Source organism: Delphinapterus leucas, chromosome 8, assembly GCF_059928025.1.
Source record: "Delphinapterus leucas isolate spDelLeu-1000000601 "Yukka" chromosome 8, BTC_Dleu_Yukka2, whole genome shotgun sequence".
NCBI lineage: Eukaryota > Metazoa > Chordata > Mammalia > Artiodactyla > Monodontidae > Delphinapterus > Delphinapterus leucas.
Window position 1 is genome coordinate 58,706,033 of NC_143136.1, and position 25,670 is coordinate 58,731,702.

Genomic DNA, 25,670 nt, shown 5'->3' on the forward strand with positions numbered 1-25,670 from the left:
TGTAACCTTAAGTCATTTCACCTTTTTGAGTTTCAGTTCTTCATTTTAAAATAAGGATGATAATATAACTTGAGATTTTCAGAATTTTTTAAACAGCTATAGAACCTTTTTTTAATTTTTAAAAATAAATCCTACACATAATCCCAGTGTATAGAACATATGAAGGCAGAGCTGCTGTATTGAAGCAAACGTTCTGGGCGTGAAGCCCCAACCTCTCAGCTAATCTAGGCCTGTGATGCACCTCTTTAGGCTCCCTGAGGCTTCCAGTGCCACTTCTGAGCCCAGGGTTCACCCTCAATCAGCATATGACCTTCAGCCCTCTGCTATAGCTAGACATTGGGCTTTCTTCCAGCAAGCCAGATGCAGGCTATAGGATTCAAGATGCCAGTTCTCATATTAGGAGTTTAGAAATTTGATCCATTATCAGGTTTGATGCTGTCTCATTAATGGTGTTACGAATGTCAGGATGGCTAGAGGAAGTACAGACAGAATATTGCAACTGATTTTTTAAAAATCCTTATTGCTCTTTAAAAAAGTTTAAAAAACCACATCTTAGGTAAAGGGAAAACTGCTCAGTAGTGAGAAAATAGCCATACAGACCTTGGTCTGGCAATCTCTGACAAAAGAACATCCTGTTGATGCCTAAGTGCAGGTACTCTTAAAACCCACATACTATGCTCCCTCTCCCGTGCCCTCACTCAACTGATGAAAGATGGGAGAGAAGCTCCCAAAGAAATAAAGCCCCAAAGAAAATGAGGGCAAAGTAGGATGAATAACCCGCTGGCGCAAATATCTCTGACCACTTGTTTTGGTAGTCACAGGGATCTTTTGTTATGTTTGAAAGGTATATTCTGTTTGCTGGAAGGGGTTGCATCTTTCTTCATTCTTTCTCCATCCTTGTGGTGTTCTTCCAGCTACATGACCCCTGTGTTGGCTAGGGGCAGGCAGTAGCAGTTGCCGTCTTTGTTCCTCAGCCTTGTCTTACTTTGATTCTGCTTGGAGAGAATGAGTAGGATAGACTCCAGGATACTAGGAGACTAGGATGTAGACTATACATAGACGAGGATAGCCCTTTATTTAGTAACTAACAGACCTGCTTTCTCTTGAATCTGTATTAGAAAGTCTACTAACAGCAACAAAAAGAACGAGTGCTAAAGGTTTAAAAGAAAAACACATACAGTGTTGGAGCAAATATGATAAAATGAACATTTTAATCCACTATTGATAAATTGGAGCAGCCTTTCTGAAGAGTTATTTGATGATATGTATCAAAAGCCTTAAGAACATGCATATCGTTTTACTGGAAATTCAACATTCAGGAATTCATAGTAAGAAAGTGATAAGGTAGATGCTCAAAGGTTAATAGTAGTAAAGATTAGAAATAACCCTAAATGTCTGTCAATAAGGTGTTGGTAAAATAAACTCACTCATTTATTCAACAATCACGTATGGATTGCTTACTCTGTGCCAGCCATTTTTCTAGGCTCTCAGAACACAGTAGCAAGACAGAAGAGGTTCTTACTTTCATTCTATTGGGAATGACACAAAATAAACTAATAAATAAGAAAGTACTAGGTATTTATAAATTCTGTGATTAAAATTACATTGGATACTGTGATAAGAACTAAATGGGGAATAACCAGATGAGGTGGTCAGGAAGGGCCCCTCTGAGGAAGTGATGTTAGGCTGAGACCTAGATGACAGAAAAATGCAACCATGCAGGATCTGGGAGAAGAGCATTTGGTATCTCAGGCAAAAGGAACAAGCTTCCACACAGAAGGAACCGTAAGTTCAGACTCTGGAGGTGTGGAGGTACGTAGATGCCTGATTTGGAACCCCTGCTCTCTACTTAGTAGCCATGTGACTTTAAGCAAGCTGCCTAACTGCTCTGTGCCTCAGTTTGTGGTGTCTGTAAAATAGGTATTATACTAGTACCTACCTCATAAGGTTGTTAAGAGAACTAAATGAGTTAATACATGTGTAGTGCTTAGAATAGCACCGGGCACATACACTTTATTGATGTATTTTTTTACATATATGTTTATTTTATTTATTTATTTTTGGCTGCATTGGGTCTTCGTTGCTGCGCACGGGCTTTCTCTAGTTGTGGCAAGCGGGGGCTACTCTTTGTTGCAGTGGCTTCTCTTGTTGCAGAGCACGGGCTCTAGGTGCACGGGCTTCAGTAGTTGTGGCTCGCGGGCTCTAGAGCACAGGCTCAGTAGTTGTGCCTCATGGGCTTAGTTGCTCTATGGCATGTGGGATCTTCCTGGACCAGGGACTGAACCTGTGTCACCTGCATTGGCAGGTGGATTCTTAGCCACTGTGCCACCAGGGAAGCCCTATTGGTGTATTTTTTAAAAATTAATTATGGGGACTTCCTTGGCGGTCCAGTGGTTAAGACTCCACGCTTCCACTGCAGGGGGCACAGGTTTAATCCCTGGTTAGGGAACTAAGATCCTGCATGATGCGCAGCGTGGCCAAAAATTTTTTTCTAATTTTTAAAATAAATTAATTATGGAATTAATTGGAATACCAATATAGCCAAAATGGAATACCATATAGCCATTAGATATAGATATATGAATCAAGCTATTGATCTATATTGACAAGCTATTGACACATGAGGGTATACCAGGATATATCAAGTAAAGAAAAAAAAATTAAGAAGCAGTATTTTAAATTTCTTAAATCCTGTGTCTTACTTTTCTAAGAATACCTCAAAGCACTGAACTCTGTGATAAGATTATGGTAAAAATAGATCAGTAACTTTCACCATCTGTGATACCACATAAGATGATGAAAGTTACTGATCTATTTCTGATGCACTGTCAGCGTTGAGAACCATCAGCTTCAGCTGTATGTAAGAACAACGGAAGATTTGGGAAACAGGACCTTGTTTTTTTTGTTTAAATTATGTTTTACTAATATTACACAGTCATAAATTTATTCTACAGAAATACGTCCCAAGATTTTTGTCGTAAAGCATTGTGTATAATAGTAAGACAGGAAAAAAAAAAATAGTAAGACAGGTAGAGAACCTAAATATCTAATAAAAGGATGTAAGTGAATAATTATGGGATATTGCCACAGGGGAATACTATACTATGCAGCCATTAAAAATGACAGGAAGATTTCTTAATGAATGGATGTTTACAACATTTGGTCAAATAAACATTATAAAACAAGGTAATTACATGGATTCCATTCATGTTTCTCTTTATATGTTTAGGTAGACATATAGAGAGATACTTTTAGAAAAATAAAAATGCCTGGAAGGAGATACACTAAAATATTAACAGTGGTTATACATTTATAGTTTTTAAAGGAATATTAGAGGAATTAAAATTTATACATAGAAATAAATTATTTAAAATGGTTTTGCTCACTTAATACCTTTTAAAGTTTGACCTGAATTTAGCGATACCACTTAACTAACATTATTAGAAACTCCTAAAGGTTTCTCAAAACCAAATCAAAAATACTCTACTGTATCAAAGAGGAAAGCAAATAATGATGTTATATTCAAAATTTGAATGCAATGAATAATAAACTGGCCAATTTCCTAATCCACTTGCTGATTCAAGCTAAAAACTTTTCATTTAAAAAAATCACCTATTGAATAATGTCTCACCAGTGAATAGAGATTATTTTTGCAATAAGGCAATTTCAGTGGATACGGTTATCATGGGATAATCACACCCCTGGGGTACAGCCTTGTGCCTGTAATCTCCCAGGAGTGTAATTATTTCATGATAACTGCACCCCCTGGTGTTACATTATTTCTATTATGAAATTCTTAGTTTAGTACATAAAGTAACTTACTTTGATCACTGGAAACTGCAAGGTGCTGTTAGAACATTCCAGCTGTGAGGTTTACAGAGACCAGCTATAAGATTTACTTCTCCTTTACAAAGTTAAATTAGGCAATCAAAATGCTTCTTTTGGCTAAGCTGGTTTAGAATATCTTTTCTACTGATAAGATCATCTTAACTTTATAAGTTTTTGTCCACTCTAGATATATCAAAATTATATATAAAACTTACAAGCTTCAGTGGTGACTGAATTTTTATAAAATATTTTTATATTACAACATAACTAAATGCCTGACCCACCAGCCTTGTTTATACTCTGTAGCCCTTACTCTTTTTTGTTGTTGTTGTTGATGTTCTCTATTGTATTTTATTCTCTATTTCATAAATTTTCACCCCAATATCTATTGTTCCTTTCTTTCTTTTTGCTTTGGTTTTAGTTTGCTTCTTAAGGTTAAGATTAGGTTATTGTTTTTTGTTTTTGTTTTTTTGAAATAAATTTATTTATTTTATTCATTTATCCTTGGCTGCGTTGGGTCCTCACCGCTGCGCATGGGCCTTCTCCAGTTGCGGTGAGTGGGGGCTACTCTTTGTTGTGGTGCGCAGGCTTCTCATTGTGGTGGCCTCTTCTGCTGCAGAGCACGGGCTCTAGGCGCGTGGGCTTCAGTAGTTGCAGCACACGGGCTCTAGTTGTGGCTCGCAGGCTCCAGGGCACAGGCTCAGCAGTTGTGGCGCACAGGCTTAGCTGCTCCGTGGCATGTGGAATCCTCCCAGACCAGGGCTCGAACCTGTGTCCCCTGCATTGGCAGGCAGATTCTCAACCACTGCACCACCAGGGAAGCCCAGCCCTTACTCTTATCATTGCCTCTTACCTTCTGTTACTTACTCATGTTTTTAATGTATATTGAAATTAAACATCATTTTTTAAATCCACAGTGGGGGTTTTCAACAAGGCAAGCGGGTTGTTTTGTTTTGTTTTGTTTTGTTTGGCTTTAGTAGATTTAATGGTCACAGATATCTGTATGTCTACTACTTAATCTTTTTGTTTGTTTTGTTTCAGTCTTATTTGTGTTTTTTCTTAAAAGACTTTTTTTTAAGAGCAGTTTTAGGTTCATAGCAAAATTGAGAGAAAAGCACGGAGAGTTCCCATATACCACCTGCCTCCACAAATACATAGCCTCCCCCATTATCAGCATCCCCCATCAGAGTGGTACATTTGTTATAGTTGATGAACCTACATTGACACATCATTATCACCCAAAGTCCATAGTTTACCTTAGGGCTCACCCTTGGTGGTGTACATTCCATGGGTTTGGACAAATGTATAATGGCATGTATCCACCATTATAGTATCATACAGAGTAGTTTCACTGCCCTAAAAAATCATCTTTGCTCGGAGTATCCATCCCCCGCTCCCCTCTAACCCCTACCAACCACTGATCTTTTTACTGTCTCCATAGTTCCACCTTTTCCTGAAGGTCATACAGTTGGAATCTATAGTATGTGGCCTTTTCAGATTGGCTTCTTTCACTTAGTAATATGCATTTAAGGTTCCTCCATGTCTCTTCACGGCTTGATAGTGTATTTGTTTTTAGTGCTGAATAATAGCACATTGTCTGGATGTACCAGTTTATTGATCCATTCACCTGCTGAAGGACATCGTGGTTGCTTCCATGTTTTGGCAGTTACGAATAAAGCTGCTATAAACATCTATGTGCAGGTTTTTGGAATGTGATTGCTGGATCATGTGGTAAGAGTATATTTAGTTTTATAAGAAACTGCCAAACTGATCCAAAGCAGTTGCACCATTTTACATTCCCACCAACAATGAATGAGAGTTCCTGTAGCTCCACAGCCTCACCAGCATTTGGCATTGTCCGTGTTAGGAATTTTGGTCATTCTAGTAGGTATGTAGTGCTCATTGTTCTATTTTTCATTTCCCTGATAACATGTTATACAGCACATCTATTCATATGCTTATTTGCCATCTGTATATCTTCTTGGAGAGGTATCTGTTAGGCCTTTGGCCCATTTTTTTAAACTGGGTTATTTGCTTTCTTATTGTTGAGTTTTAAGAATTCTTTATATATTTGTGGTATCAGTCCTTTATCAGATATGTCTTCTGCAAATACTTTCTCCAAGTCTGTGGCTTGTCTTTTCATTTCCTTGAGCAAGTGTTCTTCATAGCTTTATTGAGTTATAATTTACATACAATACAGTTCACCCATTTGAAGTATACAATTCAGTGGCTTTGAATTTGCATATTCACAGAGTTGTACATCCATTACCACAGTCAATTTTAGAACATTTTCATTTCCTCAAAATGAAACCCCACACCCCTCAGTTCTTATCCCCAGTCCCCAGTCTCCCCCAGTCCTAGGCAATGAAAAATTTCACACTTTAACACAAAATTTCCTTGCCTCTCCCTACCCCAAACACGTAGCTTCAGTGTCCTCTCTCCACGGGTCTGGACATGTCATCTTCTTTACCTATTGACGTACACCAATATGCACAGAGTATTGTTAATGAGGGAAACTCATCCAGGCTGTGCAGAGTTTTTATTAGGGTTTAATTACATGGGCATGATTCATTGAATCATTGGCCATGTGGTTGAACTCAATCTCTCATCCCTCTCCCCTCCACCAGAGGTCAGGCTGATATGTGGCTCAAAGCTCCAACTCTTTAATCACATGGTTAGCCTTTCTGGTGTGGCCAGCCCCATCCTGAGTCATCTCCTTGGCAAAACCTGTCTAGGGGCTCACCATGAATAACAAAGACACTCCTATCACTCAAGAAAACTCTGAGATTTAGAGGCTCCCTTCCACGAATTGGGGACAGAGTTCTTCATTATACAACAGTTGTATTTTCATTTAGTTCAAAATATTAAGTTTCTCTTGAGACTTCTTCTATCTGAGTGTTATTTAGGAGTGTGTTTATTTAATCTCCAAATATTTGGGGATTTTTCTGGCTATCATTCTGTTATTCGTTTCTAGTTCAATTCCATTTTGGTCTGAGAGCATTCTTTGTATGATTTCTATTCTTTTAGTATTAAGGTATATGCTAAGGTTATGGCTCAGCATGTGGTCTTGGTGACTATTCCATATGACAGGGGTCCCCAACCCCTGGGCCGTGGACCAGTACCGGTCCGCAGCCTGTTAGGAACTGGGCCACACGGCAGGAGGTGAGCGGTGGGTGAGCAAGCGAAGCTTCATCTGCTGCTCCCCATCGCTCCCCATCACTTGCGTTACCGCCTGAACCATACCATCCCACCCCCCACCCCCCGTCCGTGTTAAAATTGTCTTCCATGAAACCGGACCCTGGTGCCAGAAAGGTTGGGGACTGCTGCCATATGAGCTTAAGTATGTGTATTCTGCTGTTGTTAGATGAAGTACTCAATAAATAACAACTAGATCAGGTTGATAGATGGTGCTGTTCAACTATACCCTGCTGATTTTCTGCCTGCTGGATCTGTCCATTTCTGAGAGAGGAGCACTGAAGTCTCCAACTGTAGTTGGGGATTTGTCTGTTTCTAAAAACACTTCTGTTAGTTTTGGCCTCACATATTTTAATGCTCTGTTGTTAGGTGCATATACATTTGGGATTGTTATGTCTTGGAGAATGAGCCCCTTTTTCATTATGTAAATTGTCTTTCTTTATCCTTGATAAATTTCCTTGGTCTGAAATCTGCTTTATCTGAAAATAATGTAATACTCCAGCTTTATTTTATTAGTGTTAGCATGGTATATCTTTCTCCATATCTTTCCTTTAATCTCTCTGTGTCTTTATATTTAACTTGGGTTTCTGTAGACAACACAGAGTCGGATCTTTTTTTATCTATTATTGACATAATTGGATTAAAATCTGCCATATTTATAATTGTTTTCTATTTGTTGCCCTTGCTCTTTGTTTTTTTTTTTTGTTTTTTTTTGAGGTATGTGGGCCTCTCACTGCCGCAGCCTCTCCCGCCGCGGAGCACAGGCTCCGGACGCGCAGGCCCAGCGGCCACGGCTCACAAGCCCGGCTGCTCCATGGCATGTGGGATCTTCCCGGACCAGGGCACGAACCCGTGTCCCCCGCATCGGCAGGCGGACTCTCAACCACCGCACCACCAGGGAAGCCCCCTTGTTCTTTGTTTTTGTCTTCCACTCTCTGCTTTCTCTGGTTTTAATTGAGTATTTTATGTGATTCCATTTTCTCTCCTCTCTTAGCATATCAATTATGCTTAATTTCTAAAAAATGTTAGTTGTTGCCCTAGAATTTGCAGTATACATTTACAGCTAATCTAAGTCCACTTACAAATAACACTGTACCACTTCATGAGTAGTGCCAGTACCTTATAACAGAGTAAACCAATATCTGTTATACAACACAGTTCCTTTCTCCTGTCTCTTATAACATTACTGTCATACATTTCATTTATCCATAAGTTATAATGCATCCAGTTTATTCTTGCTGTTATTATTTTGAATAATATGTTATCTGTTAGATCAGTTAAGAATAAAAAACATAAAATATTGTATCTTTTATTTCTTCTCAAATGCTCTTTCTTTATGTAGATCTAAGTTTCTGATCTGTGTCATTTCCTTCTTTCTGAATAACTTCTTTTTAATATTTCTTGAAAGGCAGGTCTACTAGTAACATGTTCCTCAATTTTTGTTTGCCTGAGAAAGTATTTGTTCTTCACTTTTGAAGGATAATTTTACTGGATACTGGATAATTTCTATGTTGGTAGGTTTTTCCTTTCAACCTTTAAATATTTCACTCCACTCTCCTCTTGCTTGCACGGTTTCTTAAGAGAAGTCTCATGATTCTTATCCTTGTTCCTCTCTTGGTAAGGTTTTTTTCCCCCTCTGACATCTTTCAAGATTTTCTCTTCATCTTTGATTTTCTGCAGTTTGAATATCATATACCTAGGTACAGATTTTTGGTATTTATCCTGCTCCATGTTCTCTGAGCTTTGTGGATTTGTGGTTTGGTGTCTATCATTAGTCTTGAGAAATCTCAGCCATTATTATTTCAAATATTTTTTTCTGTCTTCTCTCTTTCCCTTCTGGTATTCCTGTTGTACATATGTTACACCTTTTGTAATTGTCCTACCGTTTTTGGATATTCTGGGTTCCCTTTTTTTTTTTTTAATTTTCTGTTCAGTTTGAGAAGTTTCTATTGACCTGTCTTAAAGCTTACTGATTCTTTCCTCAGTTATGCCTAGTCTACTGATGACATCATCAAAAGCATTCTCCATTTCTATTAGTGTTTTTTATTTCTGTCATTTCCATTAGATTCTTTCTCAGAGTTTCCATTTCTCTGCTTACAGTACCTATCTGTTTTGCATGTTGTCCACTTTTTCCATTAGAGCCTTTAGCATATGAATCTTAGTTATTTTAGATTCCCAATCTGATAATTCCAGAATCTTCATTATAGCTGAGCTTGATTCTGATGCTTGCTTTGTCTTTACAGACTGTGGTTTTTGCCTCTTATCATACTTGTAATTTTTTGTTGAAAGCCAGACATGGTGTATCAGGTAGACAGAACTGAGATAAATAGGCCTTTAGTGTGAGGTTTTATGTTTATCTGGCTAGGAGTTAGGTTGTATTTACTCTTTGCTATAGCTGTAGATTTTAGAGGATAAATATCCTCTGGTGTCATTGTTTTGGTCTCCTCTGTTATCTTTGGGCTTCCCTACAGACTCTGTTAATAGAGGCTGAGCCTGGCTTCAGTTGTAATCTTATGTTATTTTACAGGAGCCCTACTGTTGTAGTGGTAAGATATGAGGGGAGGGGAAGCATTCTATAATCCTATGACTAGGTTTCAGTTTTTTAGTGAGCTTCTGCCCCTGGGCTGTAACCTTCATGTGTGTTTCTCAGCTTTTTTTCCCCCACTTCTCAGCTTTTTTTCTTCACCCACATAGGTTAGGCTCTGGTGAAATAGCTTCCTTTGAGGGTAAGCATTTGTTCAGGACAACAAAATGCTCTGGGCGTATTTCAAGATGATTACTTTTCCCTTCCCACTGTTGGAAGTACAAGGGGATTGTTATTTGATGTTCACAGTGAGAACCTGGTGGGGCTTCTGGAAGTAAAACTCACAGAAGTGTTGGGGCCCCTTTAAGGTTGAGCCCCCAGGAGTTTTCATCTCTCAAGCTAGTCCTTGCTCAGTCTCCAAGAATAGTCAGTTATCCTTTAAGTATTTCTACCAATTGCTGGCTCTGTTGGTTTCTGGTCTCGGTAAACTGAGTCTCTGTATCACCTGTCTCTCCCATTTGGGGGCAGTGATTTGCCCTGTGATCTCAATTCTCCAATAGATCTATAAGATTTATTGATGTTCACTTTTTTCAGCTTTTTTCTTGTTGTGAGAATGGGAGGAATTTCAGGCTCTTCATATATTGGACTGAAGCCTAAAAGTTGTAAAAGCAACATAAAAGTGAAGAAACATTGATTCGAAATTTGTTAACATAAAATTCATATTGTACTAATTATTTGACTTTTGTTTTTTTAGGTTTAAGTTGCTATATATTTAAAGTTACTTTGCCATTTTTTTTAATGATTTTTAAAATTTATTTATTATTTATTTTTGGTTGCGTTGGGTCTTTGTTGCTGTGCGTGGACTTTCTCTAGTTGCGGCGAGCAGGGGCTACTCTTTGTTGCAGTATGTGAGCTTCTCATTGTGGTGGCTTCTCGTTGCAGATCACGGGCTCTAGGCGCACAGGCTTCAGTAGTTGTGGCACATGGGCTCAGTAGTTGTGGCTCACGGGCTCTAGAGCACGGGCTAAGTAGTTGTGGTGCATGGGCTTAGTTGCTCTGTGGCATATGGGATCTTCCCAGACCAGGGCACAAACCTGTGTCCCCTGCATTGGCAGGAGGATTCTTAACCACTGTGCCACCAGGGAAGTCCCTGCCATTTTTTCTTTTGGGGCGGTACACAGGCCTCTCACTGTTGTGGCCTCTCCCGTTGCAGAGCACAGGCTCCGGACACGCAGGCTCAGCAGCCATGGCTCACGGGCCCAGCCGCTCCGCGGCATGTGGGATCTTCCTGGACCAGGGCACGAACCCATGTCCCCTGCATCGGCAGGTGGACTCTCAACCACTGCGCCACCAGGGAAGCCCCCTGCCATTTTTTTAAACTTAATTTTAAGAATGTTTGGAACTGACTCTATATGATAATATGGTAAATTTCACGTTTTTAATCAAAGTAAATTTTAAATGCAAAATGGTATCACTGGATATTCTTGACATATACAAAATTTCTTTTTCTTTATAACACTTAAGTATGAGATCCAGCCATACCACTGACAGCTAAAATGATGATTGGTACTTAATGTTTCAGGTTTCTCTAACCAGTCTTGTGTATGCCAAAGGTTTTAGTGCATTTAAACAATATGAAAATTAATAATAGCTTAAATTGAGGAAAGTATTATTTTATACTTGTTGCAAACATTTGTTTACATATCAGTGCTCTTTTCCTTGCCTTATTTCCCCTAAGTCTTGATCTAATTTTTGTTGAAGAATATTACACTAAGCTGTAGTACTAATAGCAGTTTCCTGCAGTAGTACTCCCACATGCTGCTCCTCCATCTTTCCATCAACCTATCATGTTGGAGGAATTTTTGTTGCTTGAGAATATGTTTGGGAAATTTAACAAAATAATTGTCTGATCATAAGCTTGTACTAGAAGGACACCTAGGAGCATGCTGGAGGGACTTTGTTTAGAAAGAAAGATGATAAACTCAGTTGCCCTTCTGGCACATCCGGCCCTTATCTGTTACGGAGTTCTTTTATGTAACTCCTTGAAGAAGTTGAATCCTCCCAGGATAGCTACTGAGATAGCCCTACATCTGATGGCAGAATTTTTTTTAAATCCTTCAACATAATTCTGCTGCAGAAAAAGTATTTGTGTTACCAGAATCCCTTTAAAGCTAAACTCTTCAAATAGGTGGATATTAAAACTAATAAAGGATTGACCTCAAAATAAAAAGGAAAGTTAGGCAGGCACCACTTCTTCTCCCTTTAATATGTAGTTGTGTGGTTTTTTGTTATTGAGATGTATGAGCTCTTTGTATATTTTGAAAATTAAGCCCTTGTCAGTAGTTACTCAGCCATAAAAAATAATGAAATAATGCCATTTGCAGCAACATAGATGGACCTAGAGATTGTCATACTGAGTGAAGTAAGTCAGAGAAAGAGAAATGTCATATGATATCGCTTATACACAGAAACTAAAAAGAAATGATACAAATGAACTTATTTACAAAACAGAAACAGACTTACAGACTTAGAGAACAAACATGGTTACCAGGGAGGAAGGGAGAGAACAAACATATGGTTACCAGGGAGGAAGGGTGGAGGGAAGGGATAGTTAGGGAGTTTGGGATTGACATGTACACACTGCTGTATTTAAAACGCATAACCAGGACCTACTGTTATAGCACAGGGAACTCTGCTTACTGTTATGTGGCAACCTGGATGGGAGGGGAGTTTGGGGGGGAATGGATACATGTATGTGTATGGCTGAGTCGCTCTGTGGTGTACCTGAAACTATCACAGCATTGTTAATCGGCTATACTCCAATATAAAATAAAAAGTTTTAGGGACTTCCCCGGTGGTGCAGTGGATAAGAATCCGCTTGCCAGTGCAGGGGACATGGGTTTGAGCCCTGGTCCGGGAAGATCCCACATGCCGCAGAGCAACTAAGCCCGTGCGCCACAACTACTGAGCCTGCGCTCTAGAGCCCGCGTGCTGCAACTACTGAAGCCCGCGTGCGTAGAGCCTGTGCTCTGCAACAAGAGACGCCACCGCAGTGAGAGGCCCACTCGCTGCAACCAGAGAAAGCCCGCGCACAGCAACGAAGACCCAATGCAGCCAAAAATAAAAATTAAATTAAAAAAAAAAAACATAAAATAAGTTTTAAAAAAATTTGATAAGTCGGGAACATACATGTTTTTAAATGCATGAGAAAACTAATTATCTAAAAAGAAATATTGACCTATTAAAGAGATTATTCAGTAAAACTTGTCAATTCATAGTGTTTCAAAGGTCAAATTGATGTTCTTGATTAGTACTTTAAATTTTGGCTATTTTAAGTGACTACAGATGGTTACTCATTTTGAACTATTTATAAGCACTATTACAATTCAGTGATTAAATGTGTTGTTAGAGTGGCTATGCCTTGAAATTCCATTGACATTAACAAATTAATTGCAATCCTGTTCTGTCAGTAAATGGCTCTGCTTTGTGTTAAAGGCATATGTGGGGCTAGTGGAGGCTACACCTCCCCTAATCTCAAAGGGGTATTATGATTCTCAGATCCCAATCATAACTCTCTTTTACATGACTCTTCCTGTTAATATCATTCCATCTACTCAAGGTCTGCCAACTTCAAGTAAAGGAAATTAACTACTGATTACCTGGGTAAAGGACAATGAATGAAATGTAGTCTACCTAGTAAATATTAATTCTACCCAAATCAAACTTACGTTAACATGAACCTTCGTCATGTTCCACTCATTTATAATGCCATATTTTTTACCTTTTTCTAAATCCTATGAGTTTGAAAGTCAAACTCAGTTTCTAGTTCTTTCCTAGAAAGTATTGCTTTTCTGAAATATGTAATGTATCTTATTTATCTTTGTATTCCCAATGCTTTCCACAATGCACATGCTTACTAAATAATAGTTTAGTGAGTGGCTAAAGAGTTAGGCTTTGCTAACTATACTAAACATCACTGTTTATCATCTTATTCTCTGAATATATCTTATAACACAAATTTATATTTTTCCTATTCTTTTATATTAACTAATTTTCCCAAAAAAGATTATAAGCTTGAAGGCAAAAACCAAGTTCTCCATTCTTTATTTTCAAGTACTTAGTGAGATAAAATAATAAGCCCTCAATAATACATATTGATTTGTAAAATCACTTTCTATGTTATATACTAGGGAAGAATAAGTTGAAATTCCCTATGCAGGGCTCTCTCCATAGTTTGAGAGAGATCTAGTATAGAAATGTAGTGAGAGTCTATAGTAACTCAGTCATTCAGTAATTACTGTTGACTGATTTAATTTATTTTTAAGTAAAATGCACTGCTCTTAAGTGTAGATTGAGTTTGACAAATGTATGCACCCATGTAACCAATGTTTCTGACAAATACAGAGCATAGAGCATTGCTGTCACCCTGGTAAATACCCTTCTATCCCCTTCCAGTTGGCATCCTCCACATACAACTACTACTCTCATTTCTAATCCCATATATTACTTTTACCTGTTCATGAACTTCATATAAATGGAATCATACAGTATGTGTTCTTCTGTGTCTGACTTCTTTGACTCAACATACTGTTTTTGAGGTTCATGGATGCACAACTTTTCAAGAGCGTTCATATTCTCATAACTTCTTTAGAACATAGTGCTGACTTCTAATACTTCATGTTCATCACAACACAAATGATTTTTCTTAGTCCTCTAGGACTATGAATTCACTTTATTATCTTTATTCACTTTAGTATTTAGTGATAGTTGTATCATCAGTAAAATACCTGCATGTAAATTAAGTTGAAAATATAAGTGTGAAGACATAATCAGATATACCTCCAATATCTTTAACGTTATTGATTCTGTAAGGCAAGATTGTGTTTTATAGTGTTTTTCACTAGCATACAATAAGGGCAGTTTCATCTTTCCCTGCCTTTGTGTATTTTCCAGACACACAGACAAAAATGAAATGTTTAATTTTTCTTTTACATTGTATGTCTTAATAGAGATCAAATTAGCTTTCTTCAGTATGAACTCAGGATAAGGGCAATAAGAAACCTTATTGTTTCCAGCCTCCACTAAGATGAACTGGCAACGTGTCAAGAAAATTCTCAGTATGGAGCAGTTTTATTACAATTCAGTACAATTGGTTCTTGCATAACCTTTAGAAAATCATACATAAAACATTCTCATCTATATAAATAAAAATCACCCACACACTTTATTAATAGCTTTGTTCACTTTTTCCCTGGGACTTGTGCTGCATGCTGTGCCCCCCTTTTCAGTCTTTTTTTAAGGTAACTTTCTATAAGCTTTCTTTAAAGCAAAAAGGTTAGGTAATATTAGGATTCAAATACAAATGTAAGATAACTGTGATAATTCTCCCTCTTGATCGTGTACTATTACTAGTGTTTCTAAGTGTCCGTTTTACATTTAGTGACAGGGAGTGGCTTCTTCACAATATATAGTCAGTTTAACCGTAAGAAAGAAGGAAGAAATAAATGTCATACTTTTCATGGAAATAAGAATCATAATTCATTTGTGATGTGTTTGGGGGTTTATTTTCAAACCCACGCATTTTTAAGGTTGTATCACTGTTACTGTGACTACAATAAATACATGATGAAAGCAAGAACATACCAGGTTGAAGTCTCAGCCTTTTTTCCTTAGTCTAGTTCATTAGCAAAAATGTGTTTCTTTTCAGGTCTCATTTTCCTGAATCCAAACTTTAGAAAACTTTCCATTATTCCCCTAAAGTATGTGTTATAAAATACCAAAATAATGTAATAATAAGCCTCTAGATCTAACTGCTCATTTACAGTAAATACAAGGGCTAGAAGAACATATTAAATGACATCACTACCCAGAATGGGGGAGATTCTACAGTACAAATGACCCAGTTTCTTCAACAAATGAATAGCAATAAGGGGGGAGTGGAGGAAAAGTGGCTACCTTTTTTTAGATTAAAAGAGATTTAAGATATGTGTCATTTGTACCTCAAAAGTAGAGAGGGAGAGAGAGACTTAAGAGATACATAAACCAAATGCAATGTGTGGAACTTGTTTGGATCCTAATGTGAACAAGCCAACTGTAAAAAAAAAATTTTTTTGAGGTAATTGGGGAAATCTGAATGTTGACTGGATTTTATAACTGTCAGTATTAATAAGTGTAACAAAGGTGTTAGGGCTTTATTTTTAAGAAGTAGCCCATATTAGTGATTTATATACCAAAGTGATGTCTGAAATTTTATTTAAAATACTCTATCAAAAAAGAAACAAAAAACCCTGGAGGTAATAAATAAAACAAGGATGGCAAAACATTGATAATTGTTGAAGCTGTGTGATGAATATATAGAACTCTTTATTCTCCCTAGGTTTGAGATTTTTTCATTGTATCAAGTTAAAATACACACACAGAATGAGAAGGAAAATAATTAATCACCACTGTCATCACAAACAAAATGATATTCACTCTAGGAATAGAATTTTAGTCTCAGGAAGCAGTAGCATCCTATAAATTAAATTAGTGTATTAAATTTGGGGGAAGGAGGGGAAAGTATTTCTAATACAGCCATACTTAACCTGTAACTCAGTGTCCTTTTTCCCACTGAATACCATAAAACTGTAGAAGGTAATGCTTCATTTGAAAGGAACAGTGAACTTTGGAAGGAAGATAGCTCTGTCCTTGGGAAGAGCAGATGGGCCCAGGCTAACAGTGAGACACAGGAATATCTCTTCCTTCATTCATCATTAGTCTCCCTCCTGTGCCATTTGTGGGATTCACGTGGGATTGCTGTCCTCTAATTGGGAAGTCGGCGACAGGGCCTTTCTCACGGCCAGCACTTTTGACTCTTATATTATTCTCTGATAAAATACCTATTTTACTACAGAACATTTTTTACCTTCTATTGCTTCGTTCTATAAAAATGAATGCTCTTAATAGATTAAACCCTTTACAAACATAATTTTGTACGACATAATTTGCCTTCTGAGAATTTATTTTTTCTGTGACATTGACTTCATGTTGTTTTTCTAGTAGAAAATAGTCTGGGTCTAATCAGGGCATAGAACTGAATACCATAGTCACAGTTAGTATTTTGGTGCTTACCCACATCACAGCAAAGAAAGTTTGCAAAATTAATGAATGTTGAAAAACAGTTTCTTCAGTGGACCAACTTTTCTAAGTTGGAACACTGGTTTTCAAGCTATGGAGGCTTAACCCAGCCTGACTGAAGTGATCTAGAAAGGAGTCTTCACAAATCTACATTTTAAAACAAATGCCCTTTTTCTGAGTTCTCTAGAATCATTCTGCCATAGCAAATTTAAGAGCAAACCAAACCTTCCTGAACCCCAGCTCCATCTGTAATTTAAATTATAAAGGCATCCAAAAAAAGTAGTCATTTTGCATTTGAACATATTGTAAAATCTGTCTTCAACATATCTATATAATCTATTGATATTATATCAATTAAATTTTGAGTTCTCAGAGAGCTGGAGTCATTTCTGTCAGGTTAACTCTACATAGCCACTACCACAGTAACATGAAAGTATAAAGATACCTTGCTGAATATATCTTAATTAAACCTGACTTGTCATATCTTTCTAGAAGTTTTGATGATAGAAGGAGAAAGTTTAAGTACAAAAAGAAGTGAATAAGACTGGATTTTGAAAAATGTTACTATTAAGAGCATTTTTTGTGAAAAATATATAATAATCACAAAAGTTTTATAGCTACTGACAAAAATAATAGTTATTATTTGTTAGGTACTTCACTAAACATTGTTTAGAGTCTTACAGTGTGGAAGTATATGCTAAGCATACGTACTACAAAATTTCAGTTGAGATTTTGGAGAAATACAAATGATGGAAGAGTAATGTTTGTTTTATAGTCTGAATAATCTCTGTCAGCCTGGGGAAAGAGAGATCATTTTCTTGAAGTAGTTGGAAGTACTGTAATGAAAAATTTTAAAGTATGTTTTCTAAAGCATTTTATTAAAATTACCCATCTTTTGATGAAAACTGATGAAATCAGTACCCTTTCATCATAATGGCCAAGCTCTTTAGCCCTTTACTGGAGTGGTTTTTATCCTAATTCTTAGCATGTTTGCTTTCTGAATTCATTGAACATCTAAAAAAGTTGTTGACAAGGAAATGTAGTTTTGACACTTCAGGAAAGACATTTTCTACTTTATAAAATTAGGTTCCTACATGTGAAGTTTGAGAAGCCACCAAAGTGAGACACTCTATAATTAATTTAAAGCTATTAATTATATTAGCACTTCAATGCCATTTAGAGGCACTCCATACTAATATTTAAAGTTCAATTTTTGGGACTTCTCTGGTAGCACAGTGGTTAGGAGTCTGCTTGCCAGTTCAGGGGACACAGGTTTGATCCCTGGTCCAGGAAGATCCCATATGCCGTGGAGTGACTAAGCCCGTGTGCCACAACTACTGAGCCTGTGCTCTAGAGCCTGCGAGCCACAACTACTGAGTCCGCATGCCACAACTACTGAAGCCCGCACGCCTAGAGCCCATTCTCTGCAACAAGAGAAGCCACCGCAATGAGAAGCCCGTGCACCACAACGAAGAGTAGCCTCCGCTCGCCACAACTAGAGAAAGCCCGCGCGCAGCAAAAATATTTTTGCAGCCAAAAATAAATAAAATAAATGAATTTATAAAATTCAGTTTTTTACTTAACATATTATTATCAGTATTATCAACCAAATTGAATTTTTCTAGAAGTCATTAAAGTAATCCACAGGAAATTAAATTAATTGTATAAAAGAAAAAACAAACCAAAAATCCAGTGTTGTTTTAAAATGAAATATTAATATCAATGAAATAAATGTTTTTGTTTTTGTTATGATGTTTTTGTTTTGTTTTCAATTAAATAAGGCTTTTTCCTGCAGCAAATTAAAGCATCACATTATTAATACTTCCCATACACCAGTAATAGGCAGTTTTTTCTAATTATCTCCCTAATACCTATAGCCAACTTTCAATTGTTTTTGGTAATATGAGTAGAATGGTAAAGCCCAGAGTCCAATAAAAGTTATTAACCTACACCTGAACTTGTCTGACCAAACTTTTTACCAAAGATGCTATTGGCAAGAGAACAGATTTGAATTATATTGCCTATTGCCTTTTGTTTTTTTATGGTAACATGTAAGTGAGCATGCAAAATAAGTAGTAAAAGACCAATAAATCAGGGAAAAGGTAAAGAAATTAGATGACGTATTTAATCAACAAACTAGAGTATCAGTTTCTGAATATTTCTCTATCCCCCACCCTCCCTTATGAGTTCCTTGTTGGCAGGAACTGTCGTATTCTTACCTGTATTCCAGATACATTGCCCAGTACAGTTCTTTTAAGCCAGTGTAATGATTTAGGCCAGAAACTAAAAAGCTTCCATGAAATGTTGTCATTATTTGCTACTTGCAGGGAAAACAAAATGAAACTGGAATATACAAAAGAAGGAGGAAAGAATCTTTCCTATCCTATGTAAACGTAATAATGTTTGAGGGAAGGGTGCAGATGTTTAAAATTTTTTATTTTTAATTATATCTATGTTTAGTCCATATTATTTGTCTTTAGAGCATATTATGTGACCAAAAACAAGCTCACTTTTCAAAAAGTTTGGGGATTTTGTAAAAGTGGAAACAACAGCTTGTAGAAAATATAACACATACACACCTATAGCTAGCCTAAAATTGCTTGTCACCAACCCCAAACTAATGACTAGAAGTTTCAAACTCTGAAAATGTATATATGCAAGATTAACTAAAGTACTTGATTGTTACTGATAGCGTATGTGTAAGTATCTCTTTTCAAATTGAATTCTTACTGAGAGAATAACTATTACAAGTTTAATTGCAGTCTTTTATCATTTTGCTTTGATTTTATACTAAAAACTGCCAAGCAGATAACACTTAAGTGTATCTTTTTCAATATGACAAAGTTACATAAGAGAATCCCCTAGCACGTAAGAAAAATGCAATTATTTTCTATTCTGAATCTCCAGACTGCTGTTTTAGAAAATCATATCTGATTATTTGCTCAGCAGAAGATTATTGAGTTGATTTAGCTGTGATTTTACTTAACAAAGCTTCAACTGCATTCCTACTGTGGAGTCCGAAAAAGGTAGAGAGTTATAAATGATACATTCAAACTGTGATTTTTGTGAACAGGACCATCGATGCACCCCTCAGAGCTAATAGCAGAGATGAGAAATAGTGGGTTTGCATTGAAACGAAACGTACTGGGGAGAAACTTGACCGCAAATGATCCATCACAGGTAATGATCTTTTTATCAGTAAGCTGAAAATGTCTATAAATCTAAATGTGATTGCTTGTGAATTGCTACTTAATGTTTTCCAATATGTATATATCCATAGGAAGGCAAGATAGAGCAAAGAAAATGCCTAAAACGTATTTTGATTTTGCTTATTATTTTAACCTAAATGAGAAATGTTTTTAAACCTATATTTTAATAAACGAACCTGCTCCTCTGGGTTTATATGGATAAAATATCTAACTGATCTGGTGATACAGTTGTTACTTTTTCCTTTCTGCTAACTTACCCATGAAGTGACATTAAACAGAACCAATGGGAAGAAGTGTATAAAAGCAAACCCCTAAAAAATATGGAAAATATTTTAAACAGTTACTTGATTAAAGTGTACATAGATCCAGAAAATGGTTGAGTTTAAAGGGTTAAATGCAGATGTTCTAATACAAACCATTTATTTCATTTAACGAGGAAACTGGAGCCCTCAGAAGTTAAGTGATTTCCCTGAGATCATGTGGCTTTTTAGAGACAGAGCTGAGACTAAAACCCAGACTCCCACTGGCATAAACTTGTACTGCTCTGAAAGAGTCACCTTCCTTCTCAAACATTGCTAGGGATTGTATGTATAACGTATATATCATGTATTTGTACTCTTTAATATACTTGATAATGTACTATTGAACTTGTAAAGGCAAAAATTGTGGATGTTTTGACCTTCTCCTAAAGTTCATGATCTTCCTGGTTTTTATGTTCCATTAAATTAAAAAGAAAATTGAGAGAGTAGAAACCATGCTATAAACATTTTGTCTATGCTTCTCTGTCGTCCTCTCCTGATAAAGGTTGTTAATGGTGGCAAAGCAGTCATCTTAACCTCTTAGGGCATTATGATCCTCCTTGGCAGGTAGACTACAAAAATTTTTTAATTCCACTTTCCAATCCAAAATGTCATACTAACTTACAGTATGTCCCTAATACAAAATTTCTTATTTGTAAATGTTTCCTTTCCTGTCTGATAACTAACTTGTCTTATAATCTAGCAATTTAATGATGTCTTTGTTGACTTAGGAATATGTTGCAAGTGAGGGTGAAGAAGATCCAGAAGTCGAATTTTTAAAGTCACTAACAACCAAACAAAAACAGAAACTTCTCAGGTGATTAAAAAGTGTCTGTTTAATGAATTCAACTACATTTTTTCTTATGTTTCATCTTAGTGTCATATTCAACTCTGATCCTAAGTTTAAGGTACTTAAACCATGTATCACATTCATTTATTGATTTATTCTTCAGCTATAGTAGTACAATTTTATCTTTCTTTCAGTAATATGAAAATGAATGTAAGATTATATACTCAGTTTATACCGCAAAGTCACTGCACTTTTCAGAACATTTAATTTGGAAATAGATTTATTTGTAGGTTTTAGTTTTCACAGATTTGTATATATCTTTGCATACGGTTTGTTCTTAGAAAATTGTGGGCCATGTATTACTCTTCTTACATTTTGTACAATTTTATGAGGAATGCCAAAGAATGCTTAAATTTAAAGTCAGTATGAATCGTGTTGAACTGACTACCTCTGGATTAAAGAATCCAAGACATGTCTGCTGAGTCCAACAGAGGGAGCTCATGATGTTTCAATATGTGGAGTTTTGAGAATGGCTGGACAGAATCCAGTGAAGACATTTTTATTTCAGAGTAACTCAAACATATCATATAAACAAGTTACTCTTCTGAGAATGTGAAATACTCTTTAGAAATTCAGAATGCCATAATAGAATTGTCCGAATTATTTATTTATAAGTCTAAACAATTGTTGAAAACTAATATGTGATTATTTTATTTTATGTAACTAAAATAGAATATTAAAAAAATGTAAAATGTATTAAACTTATTCAGACTTTCTGGAGAAAATGCCCTTGAAATTTGATAGTGTAATGTTATTGGGTATTTCCATATTTAAAATAGTACATACATAAAATTAATGTTTCATCTGATTAGAGCTTTATATTTCAGTTTGCAGTTGGTCCAGCTAATGTTACAAACTTTTCTTTATGCCACGATGACCATTTATTTAGGGTACTATATAATTACAAATTCTGATTCAGTAAGAATTTTTTTAATAGTTATTACTATTGAGGAAAGTATACTGAGACAGTTAATGCATTTTTAAATTTAAATTATAGTATATGTGACTTGAATAATTTACAGGGAAGAAAATGCTTTGTCATTTAATAAAAGTAAAGAATGTATTTGTGTTTGAATACCACTTTTAATAGCTTCTAAGAAACTATATTGTCTATTCAAAATTTTATACTTGTCGGTGAAAGGACTGTTTTTACATAGCCTGTCACTGTTTTTTTCCCAATAACAGGAAATTGGATCGACTTGAGAAGAAAAAAAAGAAAAAGAGAAAAGATAGAAAAAAGAAAAAGCTTCAGAAGAGCAGAAGTAAACACAAAAAACATAAAAACAAATCCTCCTCCTCTTCCTCTTCCTCCTCTGGTGGCACTTCAGAAAGCAGCAGTGAGAGTGACAACAAAGAAAAAAAAATACAGAAGAAGAAAAGAAAGAAACACAAGCGTTCAGGGAATTACAACAGTGGTTCTGAAGAGATGGACAAGTCTAAGAAGAGAAAACTTGATGAAGAACGTTCTAGCAGTCACAGTAACAAGGAAAAGCCTAGGTTTTTAAAACAAGAGAGTTCTGGGGAGAAGAGCAAATGGAGGCATTCTGATTCTGACAGAAAGCCCAGAAGCCATAACCAGAGTCCAGAGGAGAGAGGATCTGGAAGAAATGAGAGAGGCAGCAGGAGCCAGAGCAGGGATGAGAGGAGTAGGAGAAGCCGAAGCAGAAGTCATGGTGGTTACAAGCCAGGAGAAATAAGAAGACGGCCACGGCCAAGTCCCAGTGAAGAGTGGGACAGAAGAAATGACACCAGAAGCCATGGCACAGATAGATACAGAGGAGGGAAGATGCACAGAGCATTATCAGGAGACAGGCACACTAGAGTGATGCAAAGAGAATGGAGAAGTAGAGAATAGAGACTTGTATGTGACAATTACCTGGAAATAAAAATATCTCCACTTCCTTCTTGAATACCTTTAGCAAGGGCTAAATTATGTACTATTGTATTTCTAATAAAAAAGCTCTATTTTAATTTTTCATCCCTGTAAACTGTTATATCAGGTACAAAACTACATGAATCCCATAAGAATGAACTTGGCAAATATTTGTAAGTGATCTGTTTTGGGGCTGTAAAAATATTTTCTGTTGGGCTTCCCTGGTGGCGCAGTGGTTGGGAGTCCGCCTGCCAATGCAGGGGACGCGGATTCGTGCCCCGGTCCAGGAGGATCCCACGTGCCGTGGAGCGGCTGGGCCTGTGAGCCGTGGCCGCTGGGCCTGTGCATCTGGAGCCTGTGCTCCGCAATGGGAGAGGCCGCAGCAGTGAGAGGCCCGCGTACCGCAAAAAAAAAAAAAAAAAAAAAAAATTCTGTTCATTAATGTTTCTTGTGCCCTATACTAAAACAAAAACCCCATGTAACTGCGTGACATTCTCTTTGTTCTGAAACATCATTAAAAGAATGACAGTACATTGAATGGGTATAGTTTATTTTTTTTTCAATTCAAATTTATTACTCTTAAGATTTGCATTTACTTGAAGCCAAGTGTAATCATTGTAGAAATTCACGGCTATGAATTAAGTAATGGATTGGTCAGTATTTCTTTAAGACTTTAAATTCCCTTCAGTTTTGCTCTAGGGTCAGAAGCTATTTACATTTGGATGATGTATTTTCTATGCTGCCATAACAAATAACCTCAGTCTTAACGCGAATACAGTTCTGGAGATCAGAAATCTGAAATGGGTCTCACTGGGCTAAAATCAAGGTGTCAGCAGGTTTGATTCTGGAGGCTCTAGGGAAAATCTGTTTGCTCGTTGCAGCTTCTAGAGGCCACCTGCATTCCTTGGCTCCTGGCCCTTTCTTCCATCTTCAAAGCTAACAAAGTCAAGTTCTCACATCTAATCACTCTGACACTTTCACATTCTGCATTGTTTTCCACTCTTTGGGACCCTTGTGATTACATTGGGCCCACCAGGAAAATCTCCCTATTTCAAAGTCAATTGATTAGCAACCTTAATTCTATCTGCAACCTTAATTGCCCTGTGCCATGTAACCTAACATCTTCACAGGTTCCAGGTATTGGGATTGCTATGTCATTAAGGGACCATTATTCTACCTAGGACAGATGGCCCTTCTACTACTGACATTCAGCTATTACAGATTTTACTTCTAAAGGTGAAGCATTTACATAACGTCACAAATGAACCAGTGTAAACGGTTTAGATATATTTCATAAGTATAGGTATATAAGGTATGTTTAAATTTAGCTGCAAGGTTCCCCTTGTGTTTCAAAGCATATGGTGAAGGAAAACTATAGAAAAAAATCATTTAGTTCAAATTACAAGTAACATGCAATTCCAAAAAATATATACTAACCATCATGGACACAAGTATTGTTATCAGGGTTCCACATTTTAAAAACACTTCTTATTTAATACAATACAAATATTGATTAGTTTGGATGGTTTTGAGAATGGAAGTCCTAATTTCATAAATTTTATAGGAAAGAAGTTTGAAAGAAGAATTAAGTAAAACCTCTCTGTGTAGTCTGGTATATGTATCTTTGTCTTGTATATGCACACACAGAGATGTCCTCTGATTTACAAGCAGCTAACTAAAGGCATAAGCAACCCTTTGATTATTTATATTTTTAAGAGAGTTGGGAGGGGAGAACTTGAATTCATTCTACGGTACTCTTCAATAACTTACAGCGCACCTCAAAGATCCCTTTCCCTCTTCATTTAAAAAAAGCATGCATTTGAGATTGATAGAGACCACTAATTTACACCTTGAGTTCATCAGTGTTGCACTGATTATTTTCTATCTTATGCCTTTTTAGACTTTATAATTTTTATAATGTCAAAACCTGTGCAATATTTACTGCCTTAAAGGATTTCTGAACCAGTGTTCATGAAGAGAAATGTTGAAAAGCATCCTGTAATTAAAGTGAATTATATACTTTATCATTTCTTAACACTTTGACTTCCACAAAAGTGTGGTCCCCTTTTAACTTTATAAGTGGCTGCAAGAATTTTTCAAATCTCTGGTTTACTTATCCTTCACCGTTAAGATTGAGAAACTATAAAGTACCAATAGCCCCAACATTCTTATCTATCCAATGGTGAGAAAAATTCCCATGTAATTATAGGAAATGTTGGTTTGCTGTTTGGCTTTCAGACTTGGTCACTAAAGGATGCTAGACAGCCCCAAGGGGCTAGCATTCCAACTTGGCAAACTTAAAAACTGAAGGGAGGCATTTTCACGTACAATCATAACATGTTAATAAATAGCTTTAAAGAGGCTCACCTGACTTGTTCTGCACACTCTAATGATAAGGGTAAAAGGAATTGAAAGTGATTTTTAAAATAAAATATTAAGCATCTAATTATACTTTTGCTTTTGAAATACAAGGTAAAAACCAAAGAGATAAACCTCATAATAAAAAAGATATCTAGTTGTATGTGTAGAGGTTCCCCTAAGTACTAACACCAAAAAAAGAATCCTCCAAGTTTAATGAATATGATTCGAGTCCCCAACAGTGAGTGACTTTTTTTTTAGAAAAACCACAGGAAACGTCTGGTGATACGTCCTTCTTCTCACCCTTAATAGAGAAATTCTTTTAACGAAATCTGGGTGTGCCTGGTGACATTTGTTCAGCGGCCTGGCACTGCACTGGCCAACTTGGGAGACATTATTGGGGTCCCCTCCTCCCCTT

The 25,670-nt window shown here is 36.6% G+C and overlaps 1 protein-coding gene across 1 annotated transcript in view; it reads left to right on the forward strand.

Moving 5' to 3' along the window:
- The window catches only part of CIRSR (corepressor of RBPJ and splicing regulator), a 39,543-nt gene extending 16,193 nt beyond the window's left edge, over nucleotides 1-23,350 (forward strand). The window contains exons 8-10 of the mRNA XM_022570067.3: nucleotides 19,737-19,843; nucleotides 20,903-20,988; nucleotides 22,207-23,350. Of these exons, the coding sequence (XP_022425775.1) occupies nucleotides 19,737-19,843; nucleotides 20,903-20,988; nucleotides 22,207-22,876 (863 nt within the window). The 3' untranslated portion in view covers nucleotides 22,877-23,350. The remainder of the gene's footprint in view (nucleotides 1-19,736; nucleotides 19,844-20,902; nucleotides 20,989-22,206) is intronic.
- The last annotated feature ends 2,320 nt before the right edge of the window (nucleotides 23,351-25,670 follow it).